Source organism: Botrytis byssoidea (assembly GCF_014898295.1).
Source record: "Botrytis byssoidea strain MUCL 94 chromosome Unknown BBYS_006, whole genome shotgun sequence".
Lineage (NCBI taxonomy): Eukaryota > Fungi > Ascomycota > Leotiomycetes > Helotiales > Sclerotiniaceae > Botrytis > Botrytis byssoidea.
The window spans coordinates 1985905-2004712 of NW_024065847.1; the positions used below are offsets into that span (position 1 = coordinate 1985905).

General features: G+C 44.1%; 3 protein-coding genes across 3 annotated transcripts; 2 read left to right on the forward strand and 1 right to left on the reverse strand.

The window, feature by feature from the left end:
• Positions 1-481: 481 nt before the first annotated feature.
• On the reverse strand, positions 482-6371 carry EAE97_004037 (uncharacterized protein; the record flags this gene model as incomplete). The annotated part of the gene is made up of 4 exons (XM_038874549.1): positions 482-1349; positions 1403-6076; positions 6146-6168; positions 6312-6371. 4 exons carry the CDS (start codon positions 6369-6371, stop codon positions 482-484), a joined length of 5625 nt encoding a protein of 1874 aa, XP_038735158.1.
• Positions 6372-8566: 2195 nt separating this feature from the next.
• On the forward strand, positions 8567-10477 carry EAE97_004038 (uncharacterized protein; the record flags this gene model as incomplete). Its single annotated transcript, XM_038874550.1, has 1 exon — positions 8567-10477. One exon carries the CDS (start codon positions 8567-8569, stop codon positions 10475-10477), a length of 1911 nt encoding a protein of 636 aa, XP_038735159.1.
• Positions 10478-16977: 6500 nt separating this feature from the next.
• On the forward strand, positions 16978-18194 carry EAE97_004039 (uncharacterized protein; the record flags this gene model as incomplete). Its single annotated transcript, XM_038874551.1, has 2 exons — positions 16978-17046; positions 17106-18194. 2 exons carry the CDS (start codon positions 16978-16980, stop codon positions 18192-18194), a joined length of 1158 nt encoding a protein of 385 aa, XP_038735160.1.
• Positions 18195-18808: the final 614 nt, after the last annotated feature.

Consider the following 18808-nt stretch of genomic DNA (forward strand, 5'->3'; position numbering starts at 1 on the left):
AGGCATGCATGGTGGCATCATCGACTAGACTACAAGTAGAATCATGATTATTGCCTGCAAGCTTGAGGCTTTCTCAGGCTGTTTCACTATGCATTTGTAGGTACGAAATATATTCACAACTCTTGTATCAACCATGCTGTGACGAGTCTAGTCTGTCTACACATAATCTTACCTCAACAAATAAATATCCATAAGTATCCCATCTCATCTCATTTCATTTACAAACATTCACAAGTGCAGACGTACTGACAATAGGACTTTTATTTATGTCTTGAACCAAGTGTTTTGCTCCATCAATGATCTCGCTCTTCCAAATGCTATCAACCCATGCAATATATAGTCCCGGTCTAGGATATTATCGCTCAAAAATTCCATAAGGGTAGTCAAGTCCCTTATATTCATCCCCTCTCTCTCTAAGTATCGCGCTTCTCTACCTACCCCCTCCCCAATATAGATCCACATACGCCTCAGCTCAATCACTCTATTGATTAGCCCGGTTATAATGCATTAAAGTATTCTTCCAGTCATCATCATCATCCATATTATGAACCCTCAATCCCCCAAATCCACTTGCTCCCTGTGCACCTCCTTGCTGCTGCTGACTCGGTAAACTCCACTGATCATTCCCCCCATCACTTGGTCCACCTACATCCATTCCCGTATCCATCCCCGGTTTTGGACCAATCACTGGAGGTTGGCCAGCACTAGGTCCAAATCCTGGAACTACAAAATCAGAATATGGACTATCAAAATTGATATTTCCGCCATCAAAATTATGACCCGACATCTCGAAATGATTTGGTTGTGGATTTGCAGGGGGTGTATCATCATTAGTTCTCATGCCGAAATTAACTTCATGAGATGATCTCATTGAAGGATCATCATAATTATCCGCTGGCATTTCTGAAATGCCAGTCGGGAGAGGCGCAAAGCTGTGTTGTGAGACGGCACGCTGACGCTCGCGTTCCTGCTCTTCGATAATCTGAGGAGCAGGTTCAACATTACGGAGACTGCTGGCGATTACGCTACCATTTCGGACACTAGGGATACCACTTCGTGGTTCCATTGTCTCTGTAACATCCGAAAGACCCCCTTCGGCATCTCGGATACCGAATTGTGCCATTGTACGCATTTTGCGTGTGACCCAAGTCGCTAAAATCTTACCCCTTTGCTTTTCTCCCAGTCTAGATCTAGGGAAATCGCCTTTGTTGACAAAAGCAACTATATCGACGACGATTTGATGTTCGTTAAGAATTGCGTTTACGATGACGGGTACGATGGAGGCGAGGTAGGATTTTCTTCCTACTTCTACAAGCACAACAATAAGCCCACCTGCTTGAAATACGGCACTAAGTTTTGTTAGTCTCTAAGGCTTTGGTAGATCAATCGGGGAAAAACTTACGATCCTCCAGGAACAATGTTACGATGACATTTCTCCACAGAACTCTCGATGTCCATAGGGAAATGACTCAGGCCGTTAATTTCGAATGTTTCTCCAACACTGCCTAGAACGAATAGTACTTGCATCTCGACTTGCGCACCATTTGGTCCTATAGGTCGGCTAACATTGTGTAGAAAGCCTAGATCTCCTGTCCGAACATACTGTACATTAGGATCACCATCCACAGTACGTCCATCAAATCTTTCTGAGTCAAAAGCATCTTTAGACCCATAGAAAGCTCTGACGCACGCTTCTGACTCTACCCAAATTTCACCGTATTCACCTTCATGACAAAGACATCGGCTCTCTGGGTTGACAATAGCTATTTGAGTCGATACAGGCACCATACCGGAATCTTGAACCAAAAGAGCCTTTGGATTAGATTCTGGATCGACAGGATAGATCATACCTCTGCGCAAGGCTTGAGTGTCTAGCCATAATTCAATCGGCTCAATACACATATATGAACGAGATGCTATCATTGGATTCAAAACGTGCGAATAAACCGTATTGATAGCAGTGCGGTCTAAACCAGTCGCAGCAAAATGGAGGCGTACTTTTTGGAAAACGTCAACTCGGGGTCTTCCCTCGGCAGAAATCATCATGTTTTTTAATTCGTGGAGGGTGAATCCCTTCCCTGGCATAACGGCCATCGCATGGTCAAGCATTTGCGGTGTAGCATAAGTATCTTTGATCTTGTACCGCGAAAGAGTTAAGAACAATGATACTGGATTTTGTGCAAATTCGACAGGAGAGACCAGGTAAGTTGGTGCCCCAACAAAAATACCCATAAGGACACTGTGGATGAAACCTAAACCAGTCGTACTTCTCACACAACCTAGAACAGGCCTCGAGCTTGTCATTTGACAAGTTTCTTTTTGTACTTTGCACATACCCATGATGGTATCATGACCTAATTGCACTGCGATCCTACGTTGATCAGGAGTCCAATATGTCCAAACAAGAGCTGGATACCCTGGCTGAACCCAACCTGGTAACATCGTAAGGCCAAGATCTCTGCAGCCACTGTTTTGCTTAGGTGGCTTTGAAGTATTGTATATGCTCGGTACCGATACCTTAAGAACTTGTGCTGATTGTTTAAGATGTTGAGAAACTGCCTTTTGTTTCATCAGATGATCAACATCTTGATTAACCAAAACTGCCTTCACACGGTAGTCTGAGACCATATGTAAAAATGCCGGTGCATCTTCGTTCAGTCGATTCTGATCAAGAGGCGCCATGGGTATTGCTGTTGCTCCCAAGCAAAAACATGCGTGTGTTGCATAAACGAAATCTTCTGAATGCGTATACATGAGTATAAGATGATCACCGTGTCTTATCTTGACCTTATTCTTGAGATACATAGCTACAGCAGCCACTTTCGTATCGAATTTCTTCCAAGTAATTCCTTTTCCCTCTTTACCTCGGCCATCTATAGTACAATAGGATAATTCATCAGCTTGTCGCGCCACACGCCATTGCAATAAGTCGACTATGCTTAAAAAGTTATTGAGTGGTGTAGACGTCCGGTCATCAATTACCACTTCGCGACGATCAATTCCGGAGTATTGTTTGTCGCCAGGAGATAATATATCTTCACGAGCTTGCGCAGCCAGTGGTGACCATATGCCGCCGATTGGATCCACGCCAATAGGTAGGTTGAGTACTGCGCGTTCGACTCCGAATTTGACATGCACGCAAGGAAGATTACCAAGATCAAACTCTCGACGACAAAGCATGTTACCAATCTCCCTTCTCCCACACTTCAAAACTTTTGGGAGAGTATTTGGTGCTGTAATCATAACACAATAGACTCTTAAATGGTGCTCTTGCATTAAGACTTCCATGCATCTCTCTGATAGTGAGTCTAGAAGCGCAGTATCGAGTTGACGTGGAGGTCCACCAGAAGTGGCAGGTGCTGTTGACGCTGATGGCGACTCTAACAGAACTATTGGAAGATGTTCATCATTGACGAAAACATCAAATGCCGAACAATCGTATATTTTGGGTACGTTCTTCATGATGCTCACAATTATATGCTGCACAAAGAAGTATCGATGTTCTGCAACTTCATGACCATGCTCGACCCATTCAACCTTCTGACGAAGACGGTCCTCATACAGACCAAGAACGAAGATCTTGCCCTCAATTACTGTTCCAAGGAGTCCTGTTCGAAGAAATTCTGGCTCTACCATCATCGGAGTTGGATCTCCTTGCTCGAATTTATATGGTCGAGCATGGAAGATTTGTTCTGTGTGTTTTGGTAAGGCCCAGAAGCCCCCTGATAATGATGGAGAGTCTACCCAAATTTCTCCCACTGAATGTGGTGAGGCTAAAAGACCAGTTTCGGGATCTACTACCGCCAGGGTTGCATCAGGTATTGGGAAACCAAAAGCACCGCAACGGACTGTCCCTGGCTCGCTACTAGCTTTCTTGCGTGCTTCTTCGCCGATAGCGACCACAACAACTTCATTGGTTTTGAGTGCTTCCCGATCAAGAAGAACTTCGCTTAATTCTGTTCTTCCTTTTTGTTCGGCAGGAGCTACTGTTCCGCCTCCTATAAGACTTCCAAAGCCGTTACCAGTTGCCTTCTCTTTCTCTTCGGATTTTTCCTCTATAGAGTCTCCATCTGATCCTATGTCTAATTTCAAAGGGCACCCCATACGCTCTTCGCCACCCAACCAATCTCGCATACTGATTACCATTCCACCATGTTCTGGTAGACATAGCATAGGAGCCACTAATTCTCGTGCACGAGGATTTCGCATTGGCCGTAACCATCGATCTGCTAGAACTTCGTGAAATTCGCTGTCGACTGTCAAGGTATCTATTAGACATAACCTGACATTTTGAAAGTTTGGCTCCATTCCCTTTTTGAAATTTCGCGTCGTCATTGGATCTTGCTGGTAATTATAAGCTGCCCGTTTTAGACCTGGGTAATCGGCTACCATGAGGGTTGCTCTGTATTTTGTGATGAGATGCGCATAGAGACCAGGCGTCTCAACAGCCTTACTTTCAAGCCATACAGTTGTGTGACCACCGTATACAGTCAATAAAACACCCAGAATCATACCAATACCTTGTCGTGGGTCTAGATAAGATAGTAAGATCTCGCCGCGACTGCTACCGCCAGCCATTAACCTTCCATTTTTATCTCTTAATTCAGGATTGAAAGTGTCACCATGCCCTCCAACCGGCACTGTTGATATGATAGCACTGAGACATGCCATCTGATGCATGATTGTTCGATGGCTCATCACTACGCCGCGAAGATCGCCCGTGGGGGCTCGAGAAAATTCAATGTAAGCCAAATCTGGGACAGTCAAAGGCGGTACATCATCCTTTTTCTTTGGATGCCAGCTTCCAAACTCATTCGTTTTCCACCATTCTACCCCTCTTGGCCAATTGAGCTTCTGCGTCGTAATATCTCGTTGGAAAGTTTTCAAATTGTTGTCAGTAGTCAGTGCAAGATGTGCTTGTGTAGAGGTCAGGATCGTATTAAGTTTTGCATAATCGTCAAGATCATTAATAGGGACTGCCACTACTCCAGCAATAAAACATCCAAGCAAAGCAATGGCAAATTCAATGATTTCGGATTCGCGGTATATCAGTGCGACTCGATCACCTCTGTAAAGAGAACTCTTGTCTCTGATTACTTGCGCAACTTTCTCGGCTCGGCTAGTAAGTTTCTCCCAAGTTATAGAAGCAATTTCTTTTCCTTTATTGTCCAAAACCCAGTACGCTGGCATCTTTGCTCTCGCCTTTCCCCGGTGCCTTAACACGGCTGCAATGTTGTCAAATTTAGACATGGGAGTATTTCTATCATGCGGATCGTAGACAGCGAATGGGACATCTCGAGGTTCAAGGGGCATCTGATATTCTAGGGCATCAGGAGGGGGTAGATCGCTGGTGGTCAGCATCGGTGGTGCCATCGCTGCTGTTGGAGAGAATGCGTCACTAGAAGAATATCGATGTGGCCCTCCACCGTAGGAAATTGGGCCATTAATGTCGTATCCTTGTTGTCCTGCGAAATCCGAGAAATATCCTTGTTGCGACTCCCCAAGCATGGTGCCATGAGAATCCATCATCGGCCCTCCGTGATTTGGATCGTAAACTTCTCCCGGATGTTCCACATACCCAGTTTGGTGAGCCGGATTAAAAGCATAATTTGTACCCGAAGCCATGGATCCTATTCTCATACTTGGCTCATTTGGACGTTCTTGTTGATAGTCTCCAGTCGCTGGAGAGCCAGGCTGATATGCGGAGTTCTGGCTATAAGAGCTATGTCTTTGGGTGGGATTGTGCACTGCCAGTCTTAAATCTTGAGGTCTACCGGCGTATGAAAAGGTCCGCCCATCTTGCGCTCTATTCGCCCCAAAGCTTCCTGCATCACTCGCCATCGTAGCTGTTCGACCGGAAAGTTGTGATGTGCCATAGTTTTGTGAGGGGTAGAAATCGCTCCCACTTGGGGTATTCAAGTTCGAATTGAGGGCAGCAAGCGATGCAGAGCGTGAACCATCATTCGAGGGATGTATGCTGTCATCAGGAGCATGTATGCGCAGCCCTTTTAGTTCCGCAGATATCGTCGAAGATCCCATATATTGTGAAAGTAGAAATGTGCGTCGCTTTTGATACCTGTGTTCGATCAATCAGAAATGTTGGGATGGCATTGAATGATTCTAGCATAGCCTGGGGAAAACATACCCCTTCTCCGTGATATCCCCTTCCTAAAGCAAAAGTTGTATCAGCAAACTGGCTCTAGAATCCATTTAATCTATCCCGAAAAATGACATCCTGCATATATCTGGCACAAGAGCACACGCGACGCTGCTAATTCAAATTCCCCGTTGTTGGAAACGCCATCACTAACCTCCAGCTCGTGTTCCAATTCCTGCAGCTTTGCCTGCAATTCCGGGTTATTCTCCTCCATCTTTGGTGTAAATTGTGTCAAGCGGTATGAGCAAACGAGGGTACAAGAAGTCGAGAAGAAAGTCGCAAAATTAAGGTTTCAAGGAGGGATTAAAGTATGGTAGGTGGATAGAAACATGAAGCTTGAAGCTTAGATGGAGAGAAGGATAGAGAGGATGGTAGGGAAGATGCAAATAATGGATGGTTACTCAAAAATGAAAATCGGCAGCAGAAGCATACTGAATAAGGATTTAGATCTTCACACTTTCACACTTTCGTCATGCCCTGATTTTCTATTCTACTCTGTACCTATTCTGGATGGACCGACCTACCGACCGTTGATGTTTGCATTCGTATACAGGTACTCGGGGAATTCGGACAAATAGGTACAAGAATAGCCGATCAGGTTGCCAGTCGTCCAGTCGTCCAGTCTACCAGTCAGCAGTCAGCAGTCAAGTGTACGAGTGCTGTGTGGAGTGAAGTTGGGAATATGTCGAGAAGAAGTGGGGGGAACCTTGGAAGGAATGAATAATTCTGATTTTGGAGGTCACACGTTTTCTATTTCTCAAAGTAAATTACGGCAAAAGAAAGGCGTATATTGGATTATATCATATGTATGATCTTGCTATGTATGTAGGTAGGTAGTAGAGTAGTCATAACAAACTTTCTTCAAATCAATGAATGTTTCCCATGGGGAAAAGGTACTTACCCCCTTACTTACATTACAGACATATGGCATATTATCAATACATGGGGAATTTTATGTTGCTGAAGTCGATCAGGGAGACCGGTGACTATGTCTTAGAATTATGAACCAATCAGATTTCGTTGACTTTTCATCCATCCTCGAGCCAATTCATACATTCCAAGGCTCATATCATCACCACTATTGTCACGTGATTCGGGAAATATTAAGCTAACTCGGCACGGACCACAACCCTTGAAAAGCTTTTATAATTTCTTCTCATCTATAAATTTTTGTGGTAGACAATTTCTTATTCCTTCTCCAACAACCTTCAATTTCAATCATTGAACCTTCAACAATATAAATTCATACTGTTGGTTTATACATCCTTCAAGTATATATCTTTGCTCCATTCTCAATTGTCACAATCTCCGAAATGGATTCATTCTATTGTTGCAATTGCGGAGAAGCTCCTGTATCAATTTTGTTCATATTTTCGCCTTGAACATCTGCGAAACCTCAATTGGAGGCTTTACTAATAGGACTCCGACTTTTGATCATAAAATCTGTTCTATAGTGCTAATTTCATGACTTGCTCAATCATGTTCACAGTTCCTTTATTTTTGGTATGTCTATATTTATTCCATCTTTGTCCATACTTCCTTCTTTCCCATTTTGGGTTACTACAACATGATGTTACAAACAAGATACACAGACCTGTTCTGAACGGCCTTGTGCTGTATGTTGATTATCTTGGAGACCTTCTGATTATTGTTGTTCAAACCTCATTCTGAATTGCCTCATTCATATTGATGAAACGCAAGCTAATTCTCAAAAGTTCTCCAACTAGTAAAAATTTTATCGCAATTCTTGCACCCCGTTTGATGGGATTTACAGGCGGCCAATTGCGTTTTCTGTTGCAAATATTTATGGCACCACACTGTGCTAGTACATGCTGCAAATCTGAATCAATCCTTTTTTATTCAACAGTATGGCTCAGCCATATATCAAGACGCGAGTTCTATATTGGTATCATATTGGCTATACAACAACCAAACAGGTAGGTCGGAAGATCGAAGGAAATACCAAGATACTGTATCTTTGTCCATAATGATGGATATTTAGATACGAGAGAAGACAATGTCGACCCTCCTATCAGTGTCAAGGTATAAAGAAAATCAGTGCTCTCCTTTGTTGACCGAGTCAATCCCATTGTTGTTTTCTGGTGAATATCTGTCATAGTTCACATCTCTTTATAAAGTAGAGAACCCGCTCAACGGGCTCTTTGTCAGTGTATATACAAAGAAATAACAATACAATCGAGAAACAAAGCATCAATTTCTGCATATAAGCTCGTTGACAATCCCTATTGTCCTCTCTTTTCCTCATATACAACTACTGCTCTCATCTACAATCCTCTAGCAGCCTCAAACACACTTCTCTAGCATTGCCTTTTGAGATAATTCCCCAAAAACATAAATCTTTTACTACATTCAATCTATTTAGTACAGCTAAGCTGCTAAATTAACAACATGTCGGAAATCTACTACAACGATTACTTTCTCGACGATCAATATCAATTCCTCGATGGAGTGGATCTCCACTCTCCCATCTACCCCGTCGAAGATGATCAAGCCGTTCAAGCTCCTCCTCAAGCCTTCCAGTTTGAAGATTACCTCGACCTTCCAGATGAAGAGATGCAAGGAAATCCCACTCAAGTTGAGTTACCCCTTCCTCACATTACTGACAATGCAGCAGTCAACCCTCAGTTCTTTAACCAAGGCTTCACTGGCACCATGCAACCAGTTCAACACGTCCCCGCTCCTTTTGAGTTTCCCCCTCATTACCAAAATTCTATCTTGAATGACTTCCCTGACGCAGCTTATCCTTTGCACATCATAGATCAAGCTGGTCGATTACCCCGACACGTCACAGCGGCACTTCTGCAAGGAGTGAAGCGACGCAGAGAATTTGACGATGAAATCCTTCAAGTCATGGCTAGCGGCATTGACATCAGTGAGCCCTTTGGCCTCGAGCAACAGCCAAACAAAAAGCGCGAGACATCCAAGGGAAAGGGCAAGGCTCTTGCCATCTCCATCGAACAAGATCCAGAGGATCTTGCCTTATCGGACTACGAATATGACGCAGAGAATTTCGCGCTCTCGGACAACGAAGATGAACCCGAGTCAACACAAGCAGCAGGACCTGCACCAAAAGAGCGTGAAACTCCCGTCAGACCTATCAAGGTACCTGGAAAGAAATGGATCAAACCAAACGCGACAACACAAGGTAAAAACAAGCGCAGCAGGAATATCCAGTCGATGAACCCATCCAGGTTCTACACTCCGCTCGCACAACCACCTAGAAGTTGGGGAACGCCTAATCGTGCCGGCGTGCATCCATTCCAGTACACCAAGGATGGAGAGTTAAAGCCACATGTTCGCTACACGGTCAATCAGATACAAGAGTTCATCTTCAACCATCCGGGTCACACGGGTCAGGGACAAAGACACACCAAAAACTCTGGACTCACACTCTGGGTTCAAAGCGTCCCATCCGATTCCGCCGCACGCTACTCGCATCAAAACTCCGACAAGTGCCGCTTTGAAGACTGCCCAGTCCGCAACGGCACCATTCACAAGGGACACTACCGAGTCGCCTTCGATGAACAGTCATCCGATCCAGTTGTCACCGATCCTTTCCACAACGCCGGACATGTTCATCTCTACTGCCTCGAAAAATTCCTCGACTTCCCCTTCATCTGCGCCAATTTCAACGTTAGACCGGATTATCGTATCTTTCCCGAGGGCCGAAACAAGATGGCTATCACACGAGATCACCTCGAGATGAAGAAAGTCGTCGGGAAGTTCATCCGCCACGCAGAGAGAAACTTCGCAAGCCAAGGTACCACCGCCCCTCGCCATAGATATAGCTACGAGAATACCCTTAGCTATGCTTTGACCGCCAAGGCCTTGGAGCTTGAACCCCGCAACCGACAAAAGTTTCGCGACAGTCGTCCGAATGCAAACTCCATTGACAAGCACATGAACAACCTTGATCTTTTTGTTGCTGGTCTCACCACCAGAAAGGACAAGCAAGTTGGGGAAAATGCATCGGGTTCCGAAGCTCCACTCGTCAGACAACCCAGAATGAAGAACAACAAGCGAAAGGCAGCCGAGGTTGACGAGGACGATGATGCTGAGTTTGAAGTCGACGAGACGGTCTTAGATGCTGACGACGACACCGTTCTTGTTGACACCGCAGGACGCGCACCACAGTTCAAGCCTAGCCCCAGGCCAGTCAAGAAACCTCGAGTCGAGATTAAGAGAAACGCAAGAAAGGCTATCGCGATCTCCAGCGATAGCTCTGGCGACAACGACTCCGGCGATGACAGCGATATCTCGGAATGGGCTCCAGCAGTCAAGCGAAGTCGTTCAAGGTAAGTCGTCCTCCCTATCCCGACACCTCGAGAGGTAAGTGAGTATCTCATTTGTCGAGAAGAAGAAGAAGAGGTAAGACCCGACAGATTTCGGTAAGTATTATTTCTTTACATCGTGTCAAGATTGTCAGAGCTGGACTTTGACAATTGTATTTCCTTAATCTCCTAATGTAATTCATCTCTTTAATATATAATCTAATTCCTATAATATGCTTTGCAAGTGACATGAATCTATGAAGTGAAAGAGTGACTAGTATTGATCAATCAATCCCCCCTCCTCGCAATGGACTTTGAAATGAAATTAGAGTTGCCCAGGTGAACTGAGTATCTACATAATCATCTAACTAAGACTTCAATATTGAGAACTGGCAACTCTACCAAGGAAACTGGTAAAGATAAACTCCACTTCCGTTGACTATCTCTATAAAACCAAGTATTGCGGCTAAGGAGGGTATGTGGTTTAATATCTCTCCATCCCATCTATAGCTACCAACTCTCTACAAATGAAGTTCAATGACAAAGTTCCTGTGGATATAAAGATAACAATAAGCACTAGCTAAATTTCTATCTCGTCTTCAAACTATCTATCAATATCGTTCAATTCAATCCTTCCAAACTTGCTATGAAAATCTGCCATTCCGAGAACCGGTTATACTGGGTGGTCACATGCCACCATACCTACATGCAATGAAACCAACAATTTCCATCCTATGTTCGCACCTCCACACCGCGCTCCTGAATGTAAAAAGGAATGCAATGTATGGTCCAGTCCGTAGAGAAGTTGCACAAACGTGGTGGCTTTGTGCTAAATATAAATGATGGATGGGATGAAAGATTAAAATAAGCACGACCTCAGGAGGAATAAAGATATTCATTCATCCCTTTGAAGACACATTGATTCATATTGCGCCTTTGACCTCGTGTTCGAATAACTTAATTTGGATGGCCTTGGAACAGGATATAACGAGACGTGAGTTATGCGGGAAGTAATCTAGTTGTAGGATGTATATCTCAAGGTCATTGTTTTCACCTCTCAATTACGACGGTCTCAAAATTTGGGGGTTGATAGCTGGGAGATGGAATTCCATATAAATGAACGGAATGATCCTTTCGCGGTATGTTAGATGTACAAAAAGAAGCGAGGGGAAAGCTAGATGTTTGATCATAATCGGAGTAATAATTTCCTTGCCTTTCATCTACCCGTTCTACTCGCATGCACGCATCCCTTCCTCTTCTATCCACATTCCCACTGTCCCAACTAAGCATCTTACATGTCCGAGTATTGAGACTGAGTGACGCTAGCATCTTCATCTTCAAGTCGCCAGGAAATGGAACAAAGAGAGCTTATTCAGAGTTGCCTGTACATTGAACAAAGATTTCTTGATTGTGCATTTTCATTCTCTGGTTCTTCCTTGTGCTTAAAATAGGATCGATTGATCAGGAAAAAGGAATTCGAGAATAGGAATTGCGTAGATATTTCGCATTGAATGGAAACTTGCAGATAGAGTTGTACTTCAGGTTCACTTCAGGTTGTGAGTGTCTATTAGATGAGGATGCATGGACTCGATTAAACATTGTGAGGTCTTGCTATACCGCGTAAGAGGAGAATGATAAAATGGAACGCCGCTAGAATTTTGTACAGCAAGTAGTATCCCTAAATATACGAACGAGCCCTCGTCTCATAACACAATCAGATGTCCCGCAGCAAATCATTGTTGCGCCATGAACCGCCTCACCTTGCCTGGTCTTGATCAGGTTGAGGTAACTTGAATCTCAATAATAGGATTATATCCCCTCCCACAGTGGTTCACATGCAAAAGAGTAATTCACTAAGCTTTCAAGCCATTAACATGAATATAACATCAAATAGGTACATCTATCTCTATTTTAGATGAGAGTTGGTAATTCACACCCACCCAACTTCCTGGCCACCACGGAGAGAATCGCATCTCCACACCCTTCTCACCTTAAAACAAACTCATTAGGTATTAGCTAAAGATTATTCGCATCTATCCTATCATAACGATTCTACCATAAAAATATCAGGAGGCGAGCATATTGTCGACAGGCGAGGTGATTGAATGTGGGTAGATCGCAAGGGTAATACTGCGAATGGAGATAGTTTTCTAAGGAGGGCATAGTAAGAAACGATTTTGTTTCGAGGGTGATAATGTATGGGAATATGATGATAATAACATTAAGCGACAGTGAAACCGGAACGAATGAGACGTTGAATGACAACAAAACTGTTATGCAAAGCCCGCGTAGATAAACGATGAATTTTATACAATCGAATTCAAAATCTGATAGTCCTATTTCTATGAGTTGACAAGGACTCGTTACACTGCGCACGATCTTGATCGAATCTGTTGGCATTTCCTACTTCCTTACCCAGTAAAAGTTATTAAGTTGGGGGGTTTATATAAAGATCCAGGGGCTTTACAGTGTGAGAATTGAGAAGTAATGTTAGATCCGCGCTTGTTAGGACCAGCAGAGGGTTAAACATTCACCAGAGAGGATGTTGTGAATAATATCTACATCTACATCAGTATCAGTATCAATCCTGAAAGAGCCTCTGTAGGAAGATGGGGTATTAAAGAGTGAATATCAAGAACCCCAAGATGTCAAGTGCCTAACACCCTCTTTTGGGAGCTCCTGTATCTTTGTACTTATTTAAAGACACCCCGAGCCGGGCACTTTACAACAAAAAAGGCAGAGAGTGAAAAGAAAGTGCACACCTTAGGTATCTTGAAGCACAACACGATTTCAATGAGCAATCCGTTTTGACAAATCGTCACAATGGGGCCTTGAAGTGGTTGCCAAAATAGAACTAACACGGGAGATTGCGACGGGCAAAGGAAGGATTTGAAGTATCAATGATCAACACGAGAAAATAGACAACAAGTCGGAAGAATTCATAACGAAAGCGAAGATTCAAATGAGAAGCCGATACACAGTGTAGGGACAACGGATTGGAATGGACAGAATGTACACACAGAAGTGTAACATAAGAAAATGAGGACAACAAGTGCATGACAGTGAATTTAGATCCGTCTCCATGATTACTTAGATTAATTCAGAAACATGGGGTACCCTTAGTGACCTCCGGCACTGCATAGCATAGACTTCTGCAATGATGGTAGATTCGCAGCGAAACAATGCAAGGAACGCATATCAGCAATAGCGGAGATCTGGTGGCGATAATGCTATAAATAAATTAAAATAGAACATAATGTCGTTTATCCGATGATGCCAAAATTGTACCAGACACACAGCTGGAAAAGGGACAAAGGAGGATCTCGAGCAAAACAAACAAAAGTCTGCTCCACAGCAGAAACAAGGCAAATGGCATGCACATGTAACAGTGAGGCTCGGTGACTTGAATTCCAGCATGTAAATTTTTGACCAGGGACGACTCGACGATCCAAAAATGAGTTATGCCTGCCTAGCAAAACAGATAACGACATACAACAGTGGGGATTCGCTGGTGGTCACCCACCCAACTACTAATCCACCGATCTGAAGCTTGTGTATGGCAGAGCGGACGGGATGCCCAATTCTCTTCAGTCTATGGTCGTATGTGTCAGAATTGTAGTTGCGAGAAGATATGTACCCTTTGTGCGACGCGCAAATCTAACCATCATGTCCAGACGGTCGTTTGTCGTTGGACCGAATCTTGACGATGATGTAGATGGATAGTTAATAGGACTCGCAGATCTATCAATATGTTTTGAGATTAAAATAGCAGAACTCTACCGTATGTACCATGTACCTAGATTTATATATATCTTGCCCTCGGATTGTTGAATTATTCTAGGGCGCAGTATGAATTAATCGAGTACACACGGGAACTTTGTCAATCAATTGACGTATGTCGTCTTGTATCGTGTTGTAAGACCATGGATAATGATAGTAAACGCATTATTATCTGTCGATCGTTGTGATATAATGTAGTGATTTGCATTCGGGGACATGATCATGGCGTTAAACACAAGTTGTTGTCGTCATACACTGCGAAAAGTAAGTAAAACCAGTGTACGGGATGGTAAGACTTGAATCTTATCCAGACTAAGAGATGAAGGTCGAAAAGTATGTAGGATGCGATTATCCCAGAAATAGAAGAAATTCCACGTTGATAACTCGTAGATGATGACGAACTTGCACAGGTGCATAACCCATTTCCATGCATTTATATTCTCAAAGCATGGTATGACAACTTACAAGTTCACCGTCATGCCCCTTTTCACGGGAGTATACAATCTACCGGCGAATCTTCGATATCTTGGCATTTGTCGTCGATATCTTGGAAACTACTAGGTAATTCGCTGGTGTCGGTACTAGGTTCTCGAGTATTGTGGAGGAAATAACCGCACAGAAGACGCCAGTGTATCAAATCAGTCGATCCAGTAAAAACCATATCGGCCTTTCGACAGTGATAGTAGATGGCCTCATTTCTGTTGTAGAAATAATGGAGTTAACAAAACCCGAAAGAGATCTTTAATGAATGAAGAGTGAATACGGCAACATTATCTTGGTTAAAATTAGAACCTAGGTAATTCGACCACGATGAAGCTCGTATTGCAAATTTTGCAATTTATAAAGCAAATCTTAACGATTTCGTTCCGAGGACGGTTAATCAATCACATCGCATCATTTGCGGGTTCATTCCATGGACCATGATGGAGATACGAAAATAGACATCTTTGAAGAGAGGTACGGTACGGTGATTAAATCTCCTTCAAGATACAATTATTATTCAAAATTATGATCAACCAAGTTTGAAGCCTCTGATCCCGATGAGGACTGAGAATTTAGAAATGAATATATATTTGGAAATGGAGTCGACAATTTTCTACCAGGTTCAAAAAGATGCTTAAATGGAAAGCAGACGACTGGGAGACTGGGAGACTGGGAGACTGGAAGACTGGGAATCTGGAATCTGGGAATCTGGGAATCTGGGAATCTGGGATCCTGGGACGAAGCACGGTCTGATCATTTTTGATTAAAGAATGGGATTTGAATCATGAGTGACTGAGTGGAAATGGGAATATATGGGGAATCTACTTCATTGAGCCTATCAAATTTGGGGATTGAATCATAATGATTTGAAGATGGATGAAGAGAACTTATTTACTGACCTGACCTGACTCCTGTGAATTTCTACTCGAGTAACGTGCGTGTGAAACAATCATCTAAAGTAAACTGGAGCTACACAGCATCCGCCATCCATATTGATATTGTGTACATGATGATTTGATTATATGAATTGTATGATTATCCATGGATATGATTGACGACGTGATAGAACGGCAACAGCAACGGCAACAGCAAAAGCAAAAGCAAAAGCAAACCCATCAGCCTCAGCCACAGCCACATCATCAGGAATATCCATCCATCCATCCATCCATCCAATCCATACCTATCCATGGATGAGATGACCTTGAAATAGAAGCTTTGAACCGTTAAATGTGACTTTGGATAAGCCTTAGGATGAGATGGTGAGATGGTTAGATAGAAGGATTTCAAGAAGATTAAACAATTGATCCAAAACCTGGAGTCAATCGAGATACAGAAGGGACCTACGCCTTAAAGTTACATTTGCAGGAACTTTTGGGATGGATAATCATTCCTAGAGCTCCTAGTCAGACAAATGTCAGGCTTAGGGTGAAGTAAAATTTATAGGGGTTCTCACTTGTGTTCTCACTTGTGTTCTCACTTGTGTTCTCACTTGTTGAACTACAGCCAATTCAACCGCTAATTGGTCTTGTTCCTGCATTAGATGAATTTAAATCGTCCATGTACTTTGTAGAATGCGCTACTCCGGCACAGAGCCACCAAGACTTCCAAACCATGCATTTTCTCTGGTCCGGCCTTCCTTCGGTGCGCATGAAAATCAAGCCACGAAACGTCAAATCGCAAGGAACGGATGAACTAGACCTACGGCTTCTCATAGGTTGAATGTTTGGATTTCCCCGAAACCAAACGTGAGAAATGGGAAAAACATCCATCACCCTCCTGTTAATTAGAGTGGATGTCAAATGGAGGCTAACTTTGCCTTTGGCTCAGCGGTGTATACATTGGTCACCAAATGGCTACACATATTAGCCCTAGCAAAAGTTACTTTGCACGACTACCGGTTTGAGAGTGATTCCCCTGTCAATCCAACTACGAATTGGGTATTCTTTGCTAGCCTAGTGGTGGGAAAGTGTGGAAAGTCTCTCCACATGGGACCGCTGAAAAGCTGCTCTTCCTTGTCAATCTCCTAAGTGGCCAAGCCCATCTCCCATCTTTGTTTAATCTCCCAAGCTTATATGGGGTTGACTTGCCCCTCCTCTATTCACTTTTCTTCTTCATCCAAACAGTCAATCTTCCAGATCATACATATCTTCTTTTGACTTCGGTCGTCCATTCTTTACAGAACATACTCTACAGATCACATTCAGTAAACCCTCTATCACCGCTCTTCAGCACCTTTAACCCCCAAAAACCCAAATAATATTCAAAATGCGTTTCTCCGTTATCGCCGCTTCCATGTTCGCTGGTGCCGCCATGGCTGCCACCTCCACTGACTACGTGAGTTCGAACAAGATTGTATTGAAGAGATTTGAGGGCACCTGACTAATATTTCACAGGTCACTGAGGAAGTCACCATCACCTCTTGCGCCGCAACTGTTACCGACTGCCCAGCTCGCAGCACCCAGGTTTCCACCACCATCTACTCAAGAACCTCCTCCACTGAGGCTGCTCCTTCATCTGTCACCCCAGCCGGTCAGCCATCCAACAGTGGACCAGTTGCCTCCGGCCCAGCTTCAAGCGCACCAGTAGCTTCCGCTCCAGCTTCAAGTGCACCAGCTGTTTCTCCCCCAGCACCAAGTGCCCCAGCACCATCACCATCTGCTGATGCTTGCGCCGCGACCTGTGCCACTGAGTACAACACCTGCCGAAGTGCTCCAGATGCAAACCGATCCCTTTGCGCTTCCAACTATGCATCATGCCTTGGATACTCTCCATATGATAGCAACGGATCATTGGTCACCCCAACTGCCTGCTCCTCAGTAGCATCAGCAACATCTGCTCCAGTCTCAAGCGCTCCAGCTACCAGCGTCTTGGTTCCAGTTTCATCTGCCCCAGCACCATCACCATCTGCTGATGCTTGCGCCGCGACCTGCGCCACTGAGTACAACACCTGCCGAAGTGCTCCAGATGCAAACCGATCCCTTTGCGCTTCCAACTATGCATCATGCCTTGGATACTCTCCATATGATAGCAACGGATCATTGGTCACCCCAACTGCCTGCTCCTCAGTAGCATCAGCAACATCTGCTCCAGCCTCCAGCGCACCAGCCGTCAGCGCACCAGCTTCCAGCAAGCCAGCCGGCTTCACCCCAACCTACGCCACCCCAGCTGCCTCCTCCGCTGGCTCTTCCCTCGGTGTTGTTGTTTCCTCCCCAGCTCCAGCTGTCTCTGTCGTTGCCATCACCACCTGTATCCCAACCGTCATCTACTCCACCATCTCCCTCTCTGGACATGAGACCACTGCTCCAGGTGTCCCAGCTGCCTCCGCCAAGCCATCTTCCACTGGATACATCTCCGTCCCAGCCAACGGTACCACTCCAGTCGCTACCCAAACCCCACTTGCCTTTACCGGTGCTGCCGCCAACCTTCAAGTTGGAGGAGCTGCCATCGCCGCCGTCTTCGGACTCGCTGCTTTCCTCTTGTAAGCATCTGAGTGCTCACCTATCGACAAATTTCACGCAGCTGCATCACAATGGAATTTCCGGGCGCCGGTACAAGTTATTTTTGGCTTGGGTCTACGAAAAAGGGGATAGATACCTTAGGGGGGTGTTGATGTTTACTTTGTTTATTCTATTAGAGTCTGGTCTGGGCAACGACAGTTTGGATCAGAAGTTTTTTCTTCCTATGCGCATTTTTTTTTCTTCTTCACAATCAACATTTAATTCTTATTTCTGGATAGTTACATGATGGATTGGTATGGATCGTGGGATGGAAACATTTCAAGGAAATATCCCGAATTGGAATTGCTCGAGAGCTAATGGGTAGAGAATTGGGCTGGGCCATCCCTCCTGCTTGTCTTGAAGTAATTGAGTAAATTAATTCAGAATCACGATCATTTGTTTGATATACTGTATCTATTTTGCATTTCAATATTGCCTTCAATTTCACCTTGCATCTTGCGTGAAATGAATTGAGTGAACAAGATCAGATTAACATCGTGATTCCCTAGGTAGTACGTGATAACATTGAATGAATGAAACCTCGCGAGACATTCACGTTTCGGGTGAATAACTATGATGAATGATGAATCAAAATGAAC